The sequence below is a fragment of the Phallusia mammillata genome, chromosome 5 (genome assembly GCF_965637545.1).
Source record: "Phallusia mammillata chromosome 5, kaPhaMamm4.hap1.1, whole genome shotgun sequence".
Classification (NCBI taxonomy): Eukaryota; Metazoa; Chordata; class Ascidiacea; order Phlebobranchia; family Ascidiidae; genus Phallusia; species Phallusia mammillata.
The window spans coordinates 6,242,428-6,264,589 of record NC_137256.1 but is presented as its reverse complement, the minus strand read 5'-3'; the positions used below and the strand labels follow the sequence as shown (position 1 = coordinate 6,264,589).

The 22,162-nt window shown below is 43.5% G+C and overlaps 3 protein-coding genes across 3 annotated transcripts; all 3 read right to left on the bottom strand.

Annotated features, from left to right (window-relative positions):
• Positions 1-508: 508 nt before the first annotated feature.
• Positions 509-11,991, bottom strand: LOC145228462 (uncharacterized). Its single transcript, XM_080093516.1, has one exon. It carries the CDS (start codon positions 11,914-11,916, stop codon positions 589-591), a length of 11,328 nt encoding a protein of 3,775 aa, XP_079949642.1. The 5' UTR covers positions 11,917-11,991; the 3' UTR covers positions 509-588.
• A 520-nt stretch (positions 11,992-12,511) lies between these two features.
• Positions 12,512-15,693, bottom strand: LOC145228181 (uncharacterized). Its single transcript, XM_080093181.1, has 3 exons — positions 15,111-15,693; positions 13,822-13,994; positions 12,512-13,348 (listed from the first exon to the last, which is right to left on the bottom strand). The coding sequence occupies exons 1-3, from the start codon at positions 15,691-15,693 to the stop codon at positions 12,512-12,514; spliced, it is 1,593 nt and encodes a 530-aa protein (XP_079949307.1).
• A 244-nt stretch (positions 15,694-15,937) lies between these two features.
• On the bottom strand, positions 15,938-21,193 carry LOC145228463 (putative ATP-dependent RNA helicase DDX43). Its single transcript, XM_080093517.1, has 17 exons — positions 20,969-21,193; positions 20,813-20,911; positions 20,667-20,723; positions 20,551-20,606; positions 20,174-20,303; positions 19,801-19,840; positions 19,578-19,724; positions 19,225-19,378; positions 19,022-19,140; positions 18,846-18,956; positions 18,376-18,517; positions 17,859-18,047; positions 17,666-17,793; positions 17,483-17,592; positions 17,026-17,154; positions 16,867-16,964; positions 15,938-16,257 (listed from the first exon to the last, which is right to left on the bottom strand). Exons 1-17 carry the CDS (start codon positions 21,042-21,044, stop codon positions 16,093-16,095), a joined length of 1,950 nt encoding a protein of 649 aa, XP_079949643.1. The 5' UTR covers positions 21,045-21,193; the 3' UTR covers positions 15,938-16,092.
• Between the last annotated feature and the right edge of the window lie 969 nt (positions 21,194-22,162).

Sequence of the window (22,162 nt, the reverse complement as noted above, 5' to 3'; positions counted from 1 at the left end):
AAAACTTTTTTCGTAATACTTTTGTATCGCCATATTTGTTTGTAATTATGTACAGTTCGTGTAATTGTTCTTTCGGTTCAGCATTACTTAAAACATTTTTCTCGGTGTTGGAAAAAATTGGGTCGCATGTAAATTCTGATTTCATTTTCCCTTAAATTGGGGTCGCCTATAAAGAAGGTTGAAGACCACTGACATAAGCGACATATCAACTTTATTTTTCTATTGAATTTAAGTTAGGCAAACCCGATAAACATGTGTTTTTGTACATTGTGGTAGTATGGAACTGATTGACTACCTGTTAATTTTCAGTTCTGACATAGGCCTACTCTTTAATCTTTATATTTACCCTGACACACCCTCTTTCGTTCGATGTCACGCCTCCTAATTGTACGTCATAATAACGATTTTGCCTCAATGAAGCACTAAATGCCGTCGGTCACTCAAACGACCCTAAATTGAAACAGCTTCGTAAGTCGCGACAGAATTCGCGTTATTAGAAAATGTCGCCATTTTTATTTTGTACATCGTTGGCTGTAATACAAAGTGATTCCCAATTCGAATGATCACAGAGTAACACTGGCCGTAGGTTCAGACTGTTTCCGGCAGCAAATAGGGTACATAGTTCGTTTGCTCCTCAATCCACCCAGCGGCTTGTTGTAAGTTGGTAAACACGTAAAGGTCGTCGTCTCCACGTATTGCTATGGTGAGAATGCCAACAGCGTACCAGTTTTTATTCCATGCGCACTGCAAAAGCACACCCTCCGTAGAGGGCTTCAAAGAGAACGGTTTTCTCTGTTCACGCACCACGTGAGGCCTGCTTTTTATTCGTGCACATATAAATCCATCGATGTATTCCTGATCAGACTTCTGCAGAAGTTTCGCGCACGTTCTTTGGTCAAGGATGTCAACGTACTGTACGCGTGACCATTGCCATGCTTTAGACACTTCGACAGAGAAAAGCATATCTTCAACCCACTGCGACGCCCAACAATTCCACAGATGTGGTGATACGATACCGCTATCCACTGCAGGCAAGCATACTGGCTGCACCATCAAGCTAAACTTGATTTTGTTTTCGGCCAAAACCACTGCAACATTTCCTGTGAGTTCAAGCCGTGAAAAGTTGGGATGTAAAAAGATGTCCGAAACGATTGGAAAGTCTCCCTTTTCTTTTTTCCTCATCAAGTCCTCTTGATTCTTGAAGTCGACTACGATGCGAAAATTCTTCACTTGGAAGATTTCGTCAAAGGACGCATAGTGGTCAATACAGACTGCGGAGACGACCACCGCTCGATCGCTGATCAAGAAAGCGTTGCAGGCAAAGTACTGCTTATACATCACCATTGTGTGCCAGCGTGACCCAAAGACACGCAGATTTCTGTTGACAAATACTCCTGGAGGGTTTGTAGCACAGGTTTGCGGTGGGTTTGGCCACGGAGTGGTGAACCAGTGCACGGAAGTTCCAGTAGCCGCAGGGTTCTCTCGGTTGTCAGAATAAAATTCCACTACAATCTTTCCATGGGCGGTTGATACGGCAAACTGGTCCGAATCGCCGTTTAATTGCGCCAGAATGTTACCATTTTCAACCCCGTCTTCGTAAACAGTAATACGATCAAACGCGTTCGCACTTTTACCAGTCGAGGCATCTCTAAATTTGCCTGTGCCTTTAGGAGGATTTTTTAATCTTACAGAAGAGAAATGAACGTGCATATGTCTTTTCGGGCTTTCTAAAACCCACGTACAAATAAAGTTCTTCGGATACGGTTTTGGAAACCCAGGGGTTGCGAAGTTGCCCTCCCTTCCCCTGAATGTCCCGCCGCACTTAAAGCTGCATATTCGTTTAACGGTGTCAATCGCAAACTCAGCTGCGGTTTTGAACGGGAGTAACAGTCTTTCGTTCGTACCATACCAATTCCCGTACTCGTATGAAGGGTGTACTTCCCCAGAGTCGATGGAGTCATAATAAAGTTCTCCCACTTGAAGCTTGTTACGAAGTAATTCTACACGAATGTTGCCGCAATCGACTATTTGCAAGGTATCGTTCAGGTTGCAGGTGTTTCTGTTCAAAGGGGGTTTCTTTAAAGTTTTAGTTCTTGGAACGTGACCGAGGCACAACTGGTTTGCGACATTCTTTAATCGGTCTTTCCCCAACCAGTGCCACTTTTGAAGAGGGTCGTCGTATTTGCACGGAACAAGTTCGACTTCTGCCTTTTTCGTCGATTTTAAACATCGATAATCGGGCTTTCCAGTCTTTTCAATCATTTCGCGCTGATATAACACTGAGAACGTGGTAGAACCGACCGCAACAAGCGAGTCGTGACACTGGGAAAGTGTGGTGTGAGACCAGGTTCCTCCGAGTTGACACTCGATCGAGTTCGGCCCAATCAACAAAAAACTGTCGTCACACGAAAACTGACATATAGTCCTCGGTGGGACGCCCTCTGAACTGTGACACATGGCAGACGAGAGTTTTCTGTGATATAAACGAAGCAGCGGTGTACATCTGATCTCTTCACAAGTTTTGTTTCCGAATGTCCAGGTACGATCACCTTGACACACTCTCTGTTTTGGACCGACAAGTTTGTAGCCATACATACAAGTAATAGTTACAGTGCTTCCTGCAACGATAACACCGTTATTTTCTTCTTCGTAACGTATTTCAGCAGTTGAAAGCACATCGTGGTGGATCCTTGAGCACCGATCCCCAACACAGCGAGACTCGTGCTTTGTCCATTTCCCATTGCTGCACGTGACAACTTTTGTGCCTTCAAGAAAGAAGCCACGAGAACAAGAAAAGCGACACTGTTGGTCAGGAAAGCTGACATTTGACTCACAGCTCTTCGGCTGAATGTTGCCGTTTGACAGCTCCCCCAAAGGTGGACACAGTTGTAGACAATCTGCCCGTTTTCCAGACCACTGTCCATCATCCAGGCATGTTCTTTCTTCATCACCCACCACTGAGTAGCTTGGCTTGCATATGCTTGTGCATTTCGTACCGACCGTTCGCCAGTCGTGTTGGCACGTATCAGGAGATATTACACCATTAGACGGTGGTTGAATTCCTGTACACGAGGTGGCGCACACAGGCAGACGTTCAGACCACGTTCCGCCATCGAGGCAAGACAAACGGTTAGAGCCAATTGTAATAGTGTTATCGGGACATTTGACGTGGCAAACAACTCCTACTGGCATTTCCTGTTGTTTGCAGGCTACAGGCTGAAACCAGTAGCGCCCGATAGGTTTTAAACGTGGGCAACCTCCAGATCCCACGCACATTGGTGCATTGGCCGACCACTTGCCGCGGTGCTCACAAAATATGAATTGCTCTCCTCGAATCGCGAAGTCCTTTTCGCATTGGAACTTGCATCTGGTTCCTTCGATGACGAGCTCGCTTTTGCACAGATTAGGACTCACGCTACCGCCGTAGGGATTCGCTAGAGGGCGACATACCCCGGTGCTACGGAAGCCACAGACGCCTCGATTCCCGGTGTAATGTCCGCCGTACCACTCAGAGGATTTCAATGCTGTGTCTTTGACATCCAAACCAGAGGAGTACACGGGCCCTGCGTCCAGAAACAATCCGACGTCGATAAGCTTTAGAAAGGGTTGGGATGGCGAGAGTGGCTCTGATGCACAATTCCACCGCTGTTTAATATCGGTAACGTTGCACTCAGCGACCAACAGCGGTCCATTTTCACCGCCTTTGAGAAATAAAGAACCGTTTGCCAATGAAGTGTTGTAGGCGCCGTATCCCCAATAAGGAGTTGCTAATGTGCTATTCGCAGAACCGTTGATACTTCGCCGGTTTCGTGAACTATCCGGGTTATCATAAGAGTTAACGTCCCGATAAGGCCGCAAAAACGTTTTACTGGGATCGTGTGGGGGCAGAGCAGACTCATTGATCGAAAGGCACAGGTTGTTATCCACGTTTTGCAACGTATATCGAGATACCCAGCGCCATAGCTGTGGATGATAGTTGCTGATACATCTTGACTTGATTACCGCGCCTTCTTCGGTGATAGTAAGACACGCCGCTTGTTTCTGATACCTATTAACACTCACGATTCGAAATTGATATTCTGGCACGCAGTAAAATGGATCTCCAGACCATTCTCCAGAGGGAAGACATTCCCTGCTTTTTGAACCGATCAAGCGATAGTCAGGGTCGCATTTCACAGTGCATACACCGATTGTACAGCTTGGATAGTTTAAAATGCCATTTTTCGGGAGTTTTATCAGCGGGCAGGTGGCAATGCAGTCGTAATCATTTATTGGCTCCCAGCGCATGTCATCCATGCATGTAGTAAACTTATCACTTCCGATTAAAGTGTAGTCGCTCGGGCACATTACTGAGCACACTGTTTGTAAAGGTACCTTTCTGTTTTGGCATTCACTCTCCTCGTAGCTTGCTAGGCCTTGCAAGTCCGGTGGTGAAAGACAGGCTGGCGCGCACGCTATTTCAAGGTCAGGCTCCCAAGTGCCATTAGCCCTGCAGGTCACATTGATTATATCATCGTGACTGCGTAAGCATCGCACCAGACAAGATGAATGAACATCCGACAGATTGGCTCCACAACCTTCCTGAAGAGTATTGGTCCCCGCCGGCAAACGAAGAGCAGGGCATTGGCCTCGTTTGCGCCGCGAACACACGGTCCCAAATTCAGTTTCTGGGTTGTAGGTATACACCAAACTCTGGTGGGTGATGATGCTTTGCAAAACGATGCCTTTGAACTTTTTTCGGGATGTGTCGAGGTAGAAGTCGTACATCAGCATGCGCAAACAGAACGGCTGTTCTTCGTCGCAATCCCACTGCTGCAACGGATCGGTGTCATTGCAAACAGATGTAACCAGAAAAGCGGTGGGCTCGGCTTCAGGGACTGCAATGCAACGTCCGCTATAAGCGTTTCTAATAAGATACAAATCTTGCCAAATCCACTCAGTGTTCTCATCCGCATCTGTGCACTGTGCCCATGGCACCAAGGTGATCTTGTAGTTAGTTTCGCCAAGGCAAAATGTGGCAAACTCAATGCGGTTGATAAGGATCATTGGGTCAGGTTCGTAAACGCATTGTGCAGTCGGTGGTGACCATTCGCCGCCATCTGATTCACTGAGCAAACATACTGACGTTGTGTAAGAGTCTGGCACATAGTCCTCGTCGCACAAAACAATACATTCTGTACTCTCAACCAGTCTGGTGGTCGAAACACTGGCAGGGCTTCTGCAAGTCAGTGTACCATGTTGTAGTTTAATTTCAGGACATTTTTGATAGCAGGTCGGCAATGGATTTCGGTCCCACTCGCCTGTTTTTAAACATTTTAAAGTTCTCTCTCCATACGCCACTCTGGGATCTGTGCCTTCTACACAAAACATAAGACACTCCGTATCCACGACTTGTAACTTACTCGAACACGAAGAAGGGTCAAATTCGACGTTGGTGACCTCCTCAATTGGGTTGCACGCCTTGAGGCACTGGGTATCACTTCCAGTCCAAGTCCCGTTTTCAGTGCACACGCGCATCTCTGACCCAGTTAAGATGTGCTGTGTTTGACAAGTCAGTGTGCATTCCTGGCCTTCGAATAGATCCCCTCCGATACAGGATGGCGGTAGGACTTGACCGTTGGCCGGTTTCGACAGCTTTGGACACCTTCTAAGGCACTCGCCAAGTTCGTTAGACCACGTACCATTATCTAAGCATGTCATCTGCTCCGAACCTTGTAACTGGAAACCAGGTTTACAAATGCACTTGCAAGTCAGACCAGGTGTGACCAGTTCATGGGCACACGTTACCGGTTCGAGAAGGTAGTTGTCGGTTGATGATACAGCTGCTGGACATGGCGTCTGGCAAACCGATATTACACCAGTCCAAGAACCGTTTGATTGACAGACCCTGTAAGAAGACCCGATAAAAAACAAACCCTCGCTACACGTAAAGGCACAAACTGTCTCTGCGAGCGATGGTTTCTCGGAGCAACTAGTTGGAAGTACTTTGCCGCCCTCGGGTGGTGGGAGTACAGGACAAGGCTTTACACAACTTGGCTCGTTTCCGTCCCATTGTCCATGAGGAGTACACGTTCTTACCATGCTCCCACTCAGGACATGCTCCTCTTGTAGACACGTGTATGTGCATTTAGTGCCTTCAAGAACCGGTGATTCATAGTCCGTGCATTCATTTGGCGTGATTTCGCCATGCTCCAGAGAGCTTAATGATGGACAAATCGCTTTGCACACCGGCAGTTCACCGTCCCATTCATGACTACGCAAGCATGTGAGGACAGCCTGACCGACAAGTGCAAAACCAGCAGGGCACGATCCATAACAAGCAAACTTCTCAGGTAGTGTTAAAGTTCCTACGCATGTTGGTGGCCTAATTTCCAACTTATCACTTGGTTTAGGCACTAGAGGGTTACAGGCGTGGATGCAAGTTGGAACGTCGTTTGACCAGCGTCCAGATTTAAGGCACCGCATGGATGTTATGTCGAGTCTGATCATATAGCCTGGCTTACAGGTAAAGTGGCACTGGGTGCCAACCGCTGACTGCTTTTGGGCACAATCTTTAGGATGATTTATCAAGTTTGTCCCAAGCGCCACAGGAAGACATGTATTTTCTCTGCGAGCGGAGCAGACGTATGTTCTGTTGGTTAACGAGGTTTTTGCGTAGAAGCTTGTGTGTCTCGTAATACCCGCATTTGTTGAAATTAAGAAGTCAATATCTTCATCAGAATGAAGAAGTATTTTTTTCGTGGAAAAAGGAAGACCGACCGGGTAAAGTCCTGTAGCCTCGAGACGAAAAAACCAAGGCCGGTCAGGCGAGGAACACTCCCATTTCTGGTCGACATTTGTCTCTATGCACTTGTGTAGCTTAACATAGGCTTCCGCATCATACGAAGCACCCATCAGACAGAGTCGAGTCTCAGCATTTCGAATGTGACTGCCTTGATACCATGACCAGCGATCGGATGGTAATTCAAAGCTGCAGCTAGCGATATCTTTCATAGCGGGAACCTTCAGCGAGGTAGCGTACATACATGACGTCGAAGTAGGTGGAGTACTCTGAAAAATCATGAACTGAAACTCGTGGGAACAGCTCGGTTCGCTACCCGACCACAAGCCCGACGCCATGCAAGTTCGTTTTTCGTCGGGTCCCTGGAGAACGTTGTTGGGTAAACATGAGTAGGAGCATATGTCACCTGACAGTGGCACTTCTCTGTTACAGTGCACTTTGCCGTTGGGCGGGACTGTAAGGGGCGGGCAGGTGGTACGGCATGACGGCTGGGTGCCAGTCCAGATGCCGCTGCTAGTGCAAGACCGAATCTTGTTACCATCCAGACTCCGAGCTCCGTCGCACGAGTAAACGCACGCATCGCCCGTTCCTTTCTGATCACCAGCGCAGTTTGTAGGCAAAAGGCGCCCGTTAGCGATTGGCTTCAAAGCTGGACAGGATCGGGTGCATTGAGGTGACTCTGAAGTCCATGTACCGTCGTTCAAGCAGGTCTGCACAGAACTGACCGCAAGAATGTATCCGTTTGGGCACGAAAATCTACACACACTCCCACTGGTCTGCTCATGAACCAGACAATCCTTTGGCTCGGCGATCACCATACTCGATGCAAAACGAGAAGGGCAGTTCTTGTGACAAATGACGTCCTCTTCTGACCACGTTCCGTCGACTTGACACACCCTGGACGTCGGCCCAGAAAGCTCAAAGGTGGCTTCACACTCAAACTTGCACATAACGCCTTCGTACGGTGATTCAGTGCAAGGTGTAACCGGGTCAACTTCAAACAGTACTTGTATTATTGGAGGGCAAGATCGGTAGCAAAACACGTCCGAAACAACGCTCCAAATTCCATTGCCCTGACACTCTCTGCTGGCTTCTCCCACCAGATGATACCCGGTCTCGCAGTTGTAATGACAAGTTGTGCCTTTCCTTATATGGTCAGAGCTACCTTCGCAACCGGTTTCAACCGCGCCGTTTTCGACCATAGGTAAGCCCATACAGATACGGGCGCTTCGAAATGAGCAAATCGTACCAGCTGCGGTTTGATTAAGGCCGAAGAAAAGTGTGTTGCGATGCGCGACCCAACTCTCCTCGTCCTGGTCTGGATCCAAAACAAATGCAACTTCTGGGTTTGACACTGATGATCCCAACACATAGTTTTCATAATGAAACTCTTGTCGGACGCTACTGGCCGAGTAAGAGCATTTCCATTCGGACGTTACCACATCACAAGATGATAGATTCAGTGCTGAGTATGATCGGTCTTCCACCGGCGTTAAACACATTTGTAAGGCGTAATTGCGAACTTGCCGGTTATGCAACCATTCCCATTTCTGCAGTGGTTCATCGAACGAACAGACAGAAAATGATAAGACACCTTCCGGTGTTGCTGCAGCGGTCAAGCAAAGTGAAGTTAAAGGCATGGAGATAAGAAAATGAGATGTACGATGACACACTGGTAAAGTAGAGTCCCATTGGCCCGCCTTAGTGCAAGTCACTACTCGATTTTCAGTGGTGGAAAAACCCGGTTTGCAGACGATCGTGCATTTGTCACCGTCAGTGTTGATGCCTGATATGCACCGTTCTGGTAAAACTGTGGCATCTATGGGCTGGTCGATGATCGAACAAGTGCGCTTGCATTTTGGCAACTCGTTACTCCATAAGCCGTTGGCTTGGCAAAGTGAATGAACGTTTTGAGGCATGGCTTCATAACCAGCCACACACGAGACAGTACACGACTGGTTGAAAGGTACGTTTGACAGAATGCATTGCACGGGAACGATGTAACCATAGTCCGGTGCACTGGGAGACGAGCATGCTTTAGGTCCTGAAGTCAGAGGTTGGCACGTTGGTGGCACATGGCTCCAACCACCGGACGAACATTCAAGACGGTTTGAGCCGACAATTCTGTAATGCGGGGGACAAGCAAATTCGCAAACGTCGCCTTCCTTGCTTGAAAAATTGCATTGTTTTTCAGGAGAATAGTTACCAACGGTGGGTACCACCAAACTCGGGCAGAAACCTAAACACTGTGGTATCGGTTCGCTCCACACACCGTTACCAAGGCAACGCAGCATGCCTGTGGCCCCGGTCTTTAGCTTTCTGTATGCCACTCCGCATGTTACTTCACAGGTGACATTCGACCAGGGTAGCATGTCCGCTGACTTACACGTCGGGTGGCTTACTGAAGCTCCAGTGGACAAAACCAGGGCTTTACATCGTCGGCGTTTGCAGAAAACATCCAGTGAGCTCCATCTGCCGTATTCCATACATTGCATTGACCTGGACATGGCGCCCGAGTTCAGTTCGTACCCGAAGTCGCAGGTTACATTACAGTTTGTTCCTTTGTCAACGCTACCTAGGCAAATAAATGGAGAGATACTGGTGCCTTGGGTGAGGGCAATTTTCGGGCACGAAGCACTTGAACCTAGAGTTGTGCCACACACCGAACCGTTCTTACCGTCATTGTAGGCAGCCAACCAGGAAACGTTACTCTCGTTGCTTGGCAATATTTTGCTGATAAAAATAGACGGCAAATTAGTTTTAACTTGTAGCGTAAAGTCGGTGTCTTTGAGATAAATGGAAAAGGCACTTTTTGTAATCCCACACTCCCACCGTTGGTTAGGGTTACTACTGTCACACACAGCCAAACGCACAACCTCTTTGTTCTGTGCAGTGTTGACAGTAAGGCACCAACCGGTGTGAACATGCTCAAGCTGTCCTGTTGTGGTACGGAACCACTGTGAAGTCACATTTGAAGAACTGCACTGGCCCAGCGGACGCTTGACCACAAAGTAAGAGTTATGGTGAGTGTAGTGGTTAACGGCAATGCATGCAGTATTCGTTGCCAGTCTGATTTGGAAGTGGTGTGATGCCAAACAGGTGGCGGTTAAAACTGTCCAATCACCGGAAGACAGACATACAGCTTGCGCAGCAGAGGAAAGTGTAAAGTCGGGTGCGCAGGTAAAACGACAAACCTTGCCGTTTTCCAAATCCCGTGGTCCCATGCAGTCACTCGGACTAACAGTGGCATTCACTGGAGGCAACAAAGGAGAGCACAAGTGCTGACAAGTTGGCGTTTTTGTGTCCCAAATACCGTTTGCGATGCAAGTGACATTGACAGCATCGTGTGGAAACAAGCTTCGACTGTCAAGGCAAGAAAAAGTGCAATTGGTTCCGACTGGATAACTACTAGAAGCGGTGTTACAACTAATCGCACCATGGAATGGAGTTTTAGGCTCATGACAAGTCCTCATGCACTTATGCATAGTTTCGTTCCAGTTTCCATCGTGCATGCACTGCACAACAGACCCCCCTTGCAGTGCATAGCCGTCGTTACATCCGATTCGGCAAATACTCCCCTCATTGCTCATTCCAGATGGATTTGGACATGTCGTCGGTTGGCGTATGATTTGGCCATCTGCAGGAAGAATTATCGGCGGGCATATGCTTTGGCAACGGGGCTGTTCCACAGTCCATTTGGCATTGGCGGTGCATGCAATATTCTGTTCTCCGACAAGTACAAACCCTGCTTCACACTGAAAGGCACATGTGGAGCCACGTAGCATGTAAGCGCTGGTAAAGCAAGTCGGGGGCGAAACGGTGCCGTTGTTAAATAGACGCCCGTCAAGCGCCAGACAGCTGGGAACGCATTTTGGTAAAGTGTTGCCATCCCACAAGCCGTTGCCACACGTCACGACTGAAGTTCCGGACACAATTTCGTAACCCGAGTCACACAAAAACGAGCACAAAGATCCACTTGACTTCACGGTCGACCCACAAGACGCTGGACTCCACAGACCATTGGCGATATAGTCCAGCATGGGACAGTGGCCGTCCTGGACTACACCAAAAAAGCTGAATATTGATTCGCTTTCCAAATCTTTCAGCTGCCAATTTGACAGAGGTGAGGGTTCGTCAACTCCGTACAGTTTGTCCGATGTCCGATAACCGTACCAAAGAAATAAATCACGGTCGCGTATTTTTAATGTATAGTTTTCGTTGGTACTGTCCGGCCATTCCCACGACTGGCGAGGGTCGGATGCGTTGCATTGTAATAGTACTGTCTTGGCCATGTCGGTTAACGTATCAAATCCCAAGCACATACCGTCCTTGGAGTTTTTTATAAGATGACCTTCGTGGATTGACCACAAGTTGCTATGCGACATTTCACATTCATCGCTAGAGACCTTTTTCGGTGTCTTGTCTTCGCTGGTGATGCATACAGAGGCTTCTTTATGCGTAAGAACTAGCTGAAACTGTTTTTCGTACGTGCAAGTCGCCTTCTCACCAGACCACGTCCCATTGGTTGTGCAAACTCTTTTAGCTGAGCCACTAATACCGTAGGACAATTCGCAAGTAACCTGGCAAACGGAGCCGATCGGGTTCTCGACAACTGTGCACTCAAGTGGTGAGATATCGCCGTTGTCAGGAGCCTGCAAAGTAGTGCATACTTTTAGGCATTTGCCAATCGGCTCCGTCCACGTACCATCTGTTTGACACATCACAAAGCCTGAACCTTGAAGCTTATGGCCAGGCAAGCAATACAATGCACAGGTGGACTCCTCAGTTTGGCCAGTACAGGTCAGATCAGAATTTTTCGGTATCTTCAGAACAGGGCACTGTACGGAGCACTTTGGTTGCGGCTCGTCCCATACTCCGTTTTCAGTGCAGGTTAAATTAGTTGGACCGTCGGCGGCGTATCCACTGTCGCATGACAACCGACATACGGTGCCAGCGGCCACTCTCGTTGAAGTACATGACAAGGGCACAACATCGCCATTCGCAGTGGAGTTCAGCATTTCGCATGTTCGGGAGCAGCGCGGTGAAGTGCCGGTCCAGTTACCGCTGCTTGTACAGCTACGTGACGGCATTCCTACCAAACGAAAGCCATCGTGACATTTGTACATACACGCCATACCGTCAAAAAGCTCTTCCTGATCACATGCGCTCGGGTGAACATCAGAGTTTAGAACGCTCTTCAGCTTTGGGCATTTTGTTCTACATACCGGGACATCTTCAGTCCAACTACATCACACACAAAAACGGTTAGGTCGAACCAAAGTTTGTTAAAAAAAAACTAGTTACGCGATAGGGTCTCTATTGGCCCTATGGACGCCATTTTGTGTCAAAACAACACAGCGGGTATAGAAAAACCCATACATTGCATAAATTTTAGACACTGGAGAGCTTAAACGCGAATATCATTGGTCATATATTTATTAGAACCCTATAAGTTTCATGTCATATGGGCTATCAAATTCGCGTTGAAGCTCTCCAGTTTGTAAAAAAATCAGACAAGTTATGTGTTTTTGCTAACTACCCGCTGCATTACCTTGGACACAGAATGGCACCCTTGATGGTTTACCGCGTGAAAATAGGTTAAAAATTACCAGGCTTATAATCTTGACGAGGCCCAGACAGTCGTTGTATGGCGTTTCAAGCAGCTTATAATTACGTTCAATTTGCAGTAAAGGTTATAAAAAATAGAGATTTTTTGATAACATTATCGGCTTACCTTCCATCGCTATCGCACGATATCGAAGTTTCTCCATAAAGAACGGTGCTCTCTTCGCATGAAAAAACACACACGGTGCCTTCTAGGGACGGTTTGAATGGACATGAGGCCGGAGCTACCGCCAGATTATCTGGGATTCTAATGGCCGGACACTGGCGCTTGCACAACGGTGGCTGTGAGCTCCAAGAACCATCTGTCTTGCACACAGGGATAACGTGTCGTGTCAGTGAGAAATGTTCGTTGCATAAGTAAGTGCATCGGGTGTCTTCTGTCACAGAATCGTTAGTTAGACACTCAGGTGGCTCAACGTGCCCATTAAGATGCTCAGGCAGCGGTTTGCACGGCTTTGAGCATCGTGGATTATGACCTTCCCAAACTCCGCTTGGCAAGCACTCGCGCACTGAGCTACCAAGTAAAACATACTCAGGCGGGCATGTGAACTCACACTTCGTACCAGGCGGAAACTGACTGTTAATGAACGTGCAGTTGTACGGCAAAACCTTTGTAAGAAGAGGTATGAAAATCGGGTCGCAGAGGTTTTCGTACTCAGGTTCAGTCACTGCCATTCGGGATCGCGGTAAACGAAGGTTTTTCGCATTCACTGGCGGTATGTTTTGATTCAAAAAGTCTTTGACTGACGATGACCTTACGAGTATTTCGCCTTGTTCCATGATTATAACGGAGGGATCGACCCGCCAATCTACGCTGGCTATGAGGTTGCGTCGCGTTGTTTTCATCATGTCTACCAAATCGATTTGAACATTCTCGTGGGCGCTGAAGTGAATAAGGTGTTCAAGCAGAACCCATGATCCTTCTGAAGATCTTCCACGATTCTGTAAAGATACCACAAATATTGTGCAATTAGGTTTCATCTACATCAGGGGAACTTTATTTGAGGGTCAAGAAAAACTTCAAAGTAACTGAAGTGCCGCAATATTCGAGCAAAACTACAATACAGCAAAGTGCAAAACATGTTTGAAAATATTATCGCACAATGACGCAACTATGGGAAAATGTGATGCAACAATCACATTATTTTTTTGGTATGCCATAATATATGACGTCACAAAATGACAAAATCGGTAAGTTTGGTTAAAAAATGCGAGGGTAATTTAAAACTGCCACGATAATTTTTGCAAAAAACTAAATTTTCACAAAGCTTTCGCGTTCAACAGAAATAAATCCGACTAAAATACTAAATAATGGTATCCATGGGTTGCGGGAAATCAACAAAGAGATTTTTAGAATTTTTTTAGTCATGTCAAAAAAGTTTGGGAAGCACTGTGTTATTGCATGCTTTGCATACCTGCATTCGAGGATCTGGATTACTTTGCAGTTGCAGTTTAAGGACTGTGACATTCAGAATTGGATAGTTCAAGGGATCGTATATTGGCATCATCTTGTCGATCAGAGTGTTTTTGACCCATTCTTCGGTTTCTTTGGTTCCCCAATTTTTCGCAATTTCCTTTAAATCGTGACCTACCAAAAAACGTGTTTGTTGTAAACACTAATGAAGCTGTCGTGAAGGGATGTTTTCACATAAACACGTTTATGGGTTCCTCTGCTTATCGCGCATACCTATAGGCAGGGTTGCCATACCGTCCTTATTTCTAAGATTTGTCCTTATTTTGAAAGACCATGTCTTAGAAAAGTTTATTGTCCTTATTTCTAAGAATTGTCCTTATTTTTGACCTGATTCCTTCTTTTGTGTTATTTTCAACAATTACCGGTAAAATTTCTGCTACAAATGAAAGTAAACCTAGACCTGAGCTGTTGTGCGATGCACGAAGTATTTTCTACGAACAAGAAGTGACTGAAACTGATTGTTTCTGCCAAAATATTGCATATGATATGCCACGGCTCGTAAAATGCAAAGATTTGTTCAAAAACGTTTGTTTTGTTTCGTATGAAAATGTAATTTTTCGGTTGTCCTTATTTTTGGTTTCAAGTCGATGGCAACCCTGCCTATAGGACAGTGGTTCCCAACCAGGGGGGAATTCCCCACTAAGGAGGAATTTTGTAATTTGTAGGGGGGAATTTGTGTCACAATATTAATCTCTTACTAGTGGTCTGTGCTTTGTGTTATTGCTGCATTTTCCATATATAAGCTGAGAAAAAGAAAGTTCTCGTAAATTCGATTTAAGGCAGCAATAATTTGAACGATATTTTAGCAAACTAAATTTGTAGGGGGGAAATTACATTTGAATATCGACTAAAGGGGTGCACATGACAAAAAACGTTGGGAACCTCAACCACTGCTGTAGGATGTAGCAGTCCCTAGGTTGTAATTTCACGTTAAAATAAGTTAAATAAAAGGAATGCCATTCTGGGACCGTCCCTAAAAACTGATTCTACCACGGAGGAGAGACACAATTTAACAAAACCTTAGGTTTGAGTTTTTCAAAATATTTTGTACAACATAGTTTTTGATCAAAATATCTAAATGTCAGCCTACCAAAGCAAATTTACCCCATAGTTTCAACAAACTTATTTTAAAAACTAAATATTTTATCTGCTGATGCCTGATGGTGGTTACCGCAAAAATGCATGTCAAATTTAGCCTTGGCTGAGAGCCACTGCTGTACAATATCTTACCTCTTAACTCATAAACTTTCCATAACCCTTTCACTGGAACAGGAGCGGTAATCGTTTCTGGTACTGCAGTTAGTATTGGAACGATGATTACGCCTATGACCACTGCTAGTATTATTACTAACACCACAGGCGCAGCTATAAGGTACCATCTCGATTTAAGTTGTTCAATAAATATTCTTCGACGGTAAATTGGTCCCAATACCTCCAGGATGCTTTTTATCTCTTTGTCACTTTTAAGTGCTTTTCGTCGTTTGTCTAGGGTCCGCTTTTCTTCACGGCGCGGTGTTTTGCGTTTTCGCAGTCCGTCAGCCTGGGCGATAATCTTATTAATTGTAGCTGCCTTGTCCAGGCTAGAAATTCCACCCTTTGCGGCCATTTTAGGTTTGTGCAGTCTTCTTTTGCGTGATTCGGACTGTCCGTCCCTGTAGGCCTTTTCTGATGCCGCTTTATGTTTGATCTTTTGTAGTTTATCCACATTCTTTTCTTTTGTCTCTTTTTTTGGCTTTTTATCACCTGAGAATCGGTTTTCTCGCAAACGAACTGCTGTAGTTGCTGATTCAACATCGCTGACATTGTTCGCCATTTTTTGTTCTTTAAATCTCTCTTTTTGCCATAGCCTTTGGACGCCTACACAGATAAAGCAATAAAGTAAAAAAAATACTCGTTTCTGCCCTAAAACCAAAACGTTTCCTAATAACTTGCTTTTTTAACAGCACTGACAGGCAAAACTATTCAGGTTACTGTAACATGCCATTGTCTTCATTTCACAATGACCACTATGACATCATATAATCCAAACAATGCCACTTGCTAGGTTACTAAAAAAATAACTTCTGATGTTTATTGGTTGTATTTCAGTAGTTGTTGAAAGAAATCGAGAAGGAAAACAAGTTACGAAAACAGGAACTGTCGCAAATTTGTTGCACGATCATCACAGAAAGCCACAGAAGCATTATTTCCGTTAAACATGTGAGAAGTTTCTTTAAAACTCATTTCGACAGCGAGAGTTTCCAAATCCACGTCTCCCTCCGCCTCTGAAGCGACCCCTACCACCACCACCGCCACGACCACTTGAACGTTCAGCATCTCTTCGAATTTTCATTGCTTCAAATCGTTCAGACATTTCGTACAGCTCTATGGGAACATCCTGAAAGATAGAATTGTCAACTCGCTTATCATACAACAGAAATTGGGAAACCGAATGGAATCCGTTTTACGTATGTATATATATATGAGTATGCTGTGATCGCTGGTCTGTATAAACGCTTTCGGGCTGATTGATTTCAGCATTACAAATATGTTTATCTTAGTTATGCATAGACAACGTTTCAATTCATGACTTTGCTATAGCCAGGGTTGCCATCGATATGGACCCAAAAATAAGGACAACCGTAAAAATTGATTTGACTGTCATTTCACTAAGTCTGTTCCTTGCAATTGTTGTAAATAAAAGAAAATTGGGACTCAAGACAAAAAAAGGATTATTCTTAGAAATATAAGGACAATAACTTTTCTAAGACATTGCCCTTCAAAATAAGGACAAATCTTACAAATAAGGACGTCGTGGCAACCCTGGCTATAGCTGTTTTCCAAATTGCGTGTTTAGGAAGCCTGTGAGTGAACGGCTGGGTCATCCCACGTCAAACTATGGGGAGATCAACGTTGAAAAGTTAACACTAATGTGTGATAAAGTCTAAAGCACTCTTTCTTGACCAAACGCTTGGAACCCTTTAAGAAAGGAGACCCATAAAAATACCTGCATAGCTTCTTCCAAGATTGCGATTAGTTCCTTAGCTGAACGCCAATCACTTCTTGTCACTAACGAAATTGAAATACCAGTCCTTCCAGCTCTGCCTAAGTAAATGATAAAAAGTCAGTCACATTTTAAACCTATTACAGTTCCAGTGAAACACACCTGTCCGACCAACCCTATGTACATATTCTTCAGTGTTGCGGGGAAAATCGAAATTGATCACGTGAGTAACATCTTTGACGTCCAGACCACGTGATGCAACGTCAGTGGCGATAAGAATCCTCACGGCGCCTGAAAGTGAGTTATATAGCAGAACGGGATTTAGTTTTTTAAACACCGGCTACAAACCACAAAAAAAACCTGTTAATACAACACACCAAACATGCATACATCCTTAGTCAAGTGTATATAAGCTGATGCTGCCAGGCACGATACAAATGCAACGAACGGTTGGAGTTACTAAAAGTCTGCCTTTATTAGAAACAAACTGTCGTGTTTTATTCAAATTAAGGTCAACAAGCAAAACTTCCACATTGCTGGTTGAATAACTTGACTTGGGGATACAGATTTGTTTGTAATCCCACAGTTTAATATGTAACCATATTTAGAAAAAGTCAACCTGTTTTGAAATCGTCCAACGCTTGTTCCCGATCATATTGCTCTCTACCGCCATGTATCGACTGGCAAAGTATGTTCCGCAGGCACAAATCAGACGACAGGTCATCGCATCTGCAAAGGTGTGGAATGAATCAAAACCCAAAACACTTTACTTGCGTTTAAGGCTAAAACTAATGTTACATACACGATTTTTTTGCCGACAAATACCAAGGCCTTGTCCTCTGGCTCCATAGTTTTAAAGAATTCAAGTAGCCAGTGTCGTTTGTCTTCTTCTGGAATAATCTCTATGATTTGTTGTACGGTGTGTGTCGCCTATAAAAAAGTACAAACTGTATAGGCCTACAAGAAGTTGTGTTATTGAAAGTTGTGTCTTTTACGGCTAGGTCAAGAGATCCAACGTTGATTTGGAAAGGATCCTTCATGTAACTTTGCGCCAGTCTTCTAACCCCGCTAGGCCAGGTGGCTGACGTCATCAGGGTCTGTCGGTCAGGGCGGACGTCGAGCAGAATTTTCATGATTTGCGGTTCGAAACCCATATCAAGCATTCTGTCAGCCTCATCAAGAACCTTATCAAAAATACATGTGTGTAGGTGTATTAATACAATACTCGGGTATAATTTGTGACTTTCGACGGGCTCACCGCTGAGCCTGTGTAGCTCAGTTGTTACCCTTGCCATGTGAGAATACTTGGTGACCGGCTGATTCGGTATAGCTATTTCAATGGGCCTGGCGTATTATGATGACGGGTTATAATAAATTACACAATGCTAGACGACCAAGTTGCATTTAAGTTGACAAAAATTTAGAACATTACACGGTGTATATCGAATAATAATTGCTATCATTTGACAGCAGAGTTTTTATGCATCCTAGAGAAACAAACGTCTACCATACCAGAAATGTGACACTTCTGAGACAGATAACGTTGCATGCAAGTAGATCATTGAACCGACCGGGAGTTGCCACTATAACTTCAACACCACTCATAACTGCCTTTATCTGATTTCTTCTATCTCCTCCACCATATACACAAACACTGGAAAAATCGAGGTTTCAAAAAATTAGGAAATTGAGTGTAAATGTTTTTATTAAGGATTATGTGCATTCGTGTGTTTTATTACTCATAAATAGTATAGCGTACATAGTGAGTAAAAATGTAATAAGTTAATAACACACTACAGGAATCAGCCTGCGCTACAGGGTGGTGATTGATGGATCTGTCTTCACTTGATTATGTTTTATTGAACAAAAATAAAAATTTTGCCATTTTTCGGATCTGAATTGAGTTGAGTGTCTGTAGATTTGTGATAATTTCTAATTTTCCAAAACATATTGACCTAAAATTTTTTTAAGAAACAGCTTACCATCGAATACCACGGTATGTGTATTTCTTTACTTCTTGCTCTATCTGTAGTGCTAACTCCCTTGTTGGAGTCAATACAATTGCGCTTGGGCCCTCCCTTTCGGCTCTTGGCCTGTACAGTAAAACAGCCCATGTCAGTTTGATCAAATGCATCATTCACCCAAAATAGATATTCACGTTGGTTGAAGGTCAATGTGTATAAAAGCTGGCAAAAGAAAACCTAGTGTTTTCCCTGTTCCTGTTTGAGCAATTCCTATTACATCAAATCCACTGAGTGCAATAGGCCACATTTGTGCCTACAAAAATACACTGATAAGCACTTAGGTATACATTGCACTGTTTAAAGTGATTGAAATATGTAACAGCGAGCCATGCTATACTTGAATAGGGGATGGTTTAGTAAATCCTTGTTTGTAAATTTCAGCAAGAGCATCAGGATAATGAGCAAAAGCATGCTCAAATGTCTGAACAGGATTTATTATTCTCCGGTTTTGTCCTGATAGATCAGTTACAGCCACATTGAAGTTCTCAAATCTAAAACCAATGATTAAAAAATATTTGAATTTAGTAGTTTTGAGTTAACTTGGTGAAAGTCATTAAAACCCTAAAACTACTGGCTGTGGGTTTCTTAAAATAGTTTAAAAACTGATTTGCCTGTAAATCTAAACATTGATAGCAAAGTACTGTAATTCGTATTCTGGTTATGTTTGTCAGGTATGCAATACCAACATACCTCCATTTGTTTACTTCTTTTGTAGTCATATCGGTCACATAATCGTCTTCAATGTAAAAGTTTTTGACAACAGCAGGCAGGTCGGCCCATCGAGCAATAGATTGTTCCTTGCATTGGGTGTTAACACTTGTCCAGTCAATAAATCCACTGTAAAAAATACAGAAAAAATGTCTGGCAGCCATGCCCCAATAGTTTAAATATCACGCCAATATATTGTACTTACTCATTAGTTACTGGAACGGTTTGTTTTTGATCCTCATTTTCTTTAAATATAATTATACAAAAAATTACAAGATATATCATATCTAGGTAAGAAATATCATATTTTTATCGTTTCTTTACAAGCATGTTTGTGAACTAAAAAAGAAATCAGTTAATCGCATGCTACTTTGTCACATAATAGGTTTAATTGTATTTGAATCGTAAATCAACACTTCAAAAGAATCCAGTTAATCGCATGCTACTTAGTCACATAATATGTTAATTGCATTTGGATCATGAATCCACACCATAGTTGTTTGATATAAGTGTCAGTTTCATTGCACAATCTACAAAAATTCTAATTAACCAGATTCATCTCTATTAGAGGTTCTTACTAAACTGATGTTTTGTGTGGAAGGAATCACTGAGTAAATCTTCTATTAGTTTTTTAGCCTTGGCACAAGTGCTTGGATCTCCGGAAATAATTACAGGGACAGAATTATATTCCTCACTGTCTTTTTGTACCTTGCAAAAATAAGTCACATGTAAAAGTAATGGTTTGGTAAATGAAACATAGATATATATATACTCATCAATAAATCAACATACATATGTAAGGTACATTTCTATCTTACCACTACTAACCTACTAACAAAAAAGCAGCATGTACAACTAGTTATCCATGGTTAAATGTTTGCATAATTTAAAGTTTGTGGCTTAGGGCCTAAAAAGGTTGATTTTGTTGCAATTAAAGTTACTGTTAGTTGCGCACCTTTATCCTGGCACTTGAAGCTTCTTGTATCTCTCTTATTTTTGAACCACCTTTTCCTAGAAACACGATGTTAATTAAAAACAGTACTTAAAAATGTACTGTAACACTGCAGTTACCTATTATTCTTCCTACATCACGGGGATGGACTTGCATCTCAACCATATGTTTTGGGTCTAAACAATATTTGATCAAAACAGTAAGAATAACAAAAATGCAAAAAATAAATCATTTTCATGCCAAAGTAGTGATTCTCATGTTTTACCTTCTCGTACTCTGTAACCAGTGTCAAATTGCCTGTCATAACTTTGTGCATTGGGTCTTCTTTCATGACCCCTTCCGAACCTGATTCTAGCAGGAAATTCTGGAAATACTTACTTTAAGCTACTTTGGTTCAGTTTGTATAATATAAACACATTACCTGAATGTCTTTCATCTGACAATGCAGTTACAGGAGTAGGAAAACTACTATTTTCCTCATCCCAATCTCCCATCATTAATTGTGTCCTTTTTTGTGCAAACAGTAAACAACGTTTGGCACAAAGCTTTCAAACCAGAAGTGATGTTAAATTTGTTTTTTTGCTAATCAATTTTAAAAAGGTCCAGAATGTCTTTTTTGCTGCTGTCTATTAAACACATAAAGTATCATAAATTGTTTTGTGCAAACTTAAAACAAATCATCTCGACCAGCGGTGGGATTCAGCCGGTTCGCACCGGTTCTATTGAACCGTTTAACGACATTTTATGAGATCAAGATTCAAGCGGTTAGCATTACAGGTTACTGCCAGTGGAGTTTTCGTAACAAAACCGGGTGAAAAATATGACGTTTGTGATAGAACCGGCTGACACTGATCGCGAAGTAAATTAAACTTTCGCCCGCCTTTCTAGCGACAACCGGCACTAATTCTCTCGAAACTTGTGCGCGGGATTATTTAAAACAAGATCTCTTTGAAAACGTGTGAGTTTGTGTCAGTAGATTTTAGAGTAGCCTAGCCCTTAGGCACCACATATGGCCAATCACACTTAAATTAACTGTACCAGCATCACTGTAGTTTTTCTGCAAGTGCTGCATGGCACGGTGTAAATCATTGAAACATTTGGGTGAGTTTAAGTTTTTTTAATTTCTTTACAAACATAACATAATTTAGCCTACAACGACTTTTTCTCCCCAAAATGTTTTCTGTAACTTTACAGGTGACGTAGGCTATGGAGAGACGTTTTTTGTAAGCTTTTTTGAGTTAGCTGGTAGGGAAGAGTAGGGTGAGTTATTTGTTTCGCTGCAATTTCGGAGTTAAATTATTATCCAGATAATTCTAATTGTTTTCTGTGAATTTTGATATGCCCATTAGTTAAGTAAACATGTTACCAACAAAATTAATTTGTTTTCATGAAAAAAATATTTTATGTTTTCTGGTTGGTGCCGGGGGTGCGCACTTTTCGCTAAGACGGCCGCATCACGTCCTTAATTTACCAACGGCCGTCAAATGTCTTCATGTTTTTGTTTACATATTACTGATATAATTAGGATTTATCTTACAAATATGTCATTTACTGGTTAATACCAGATGTACTCCTGCATTAATGTGCGTACTGCCTACCCATTAACAATTCCTTA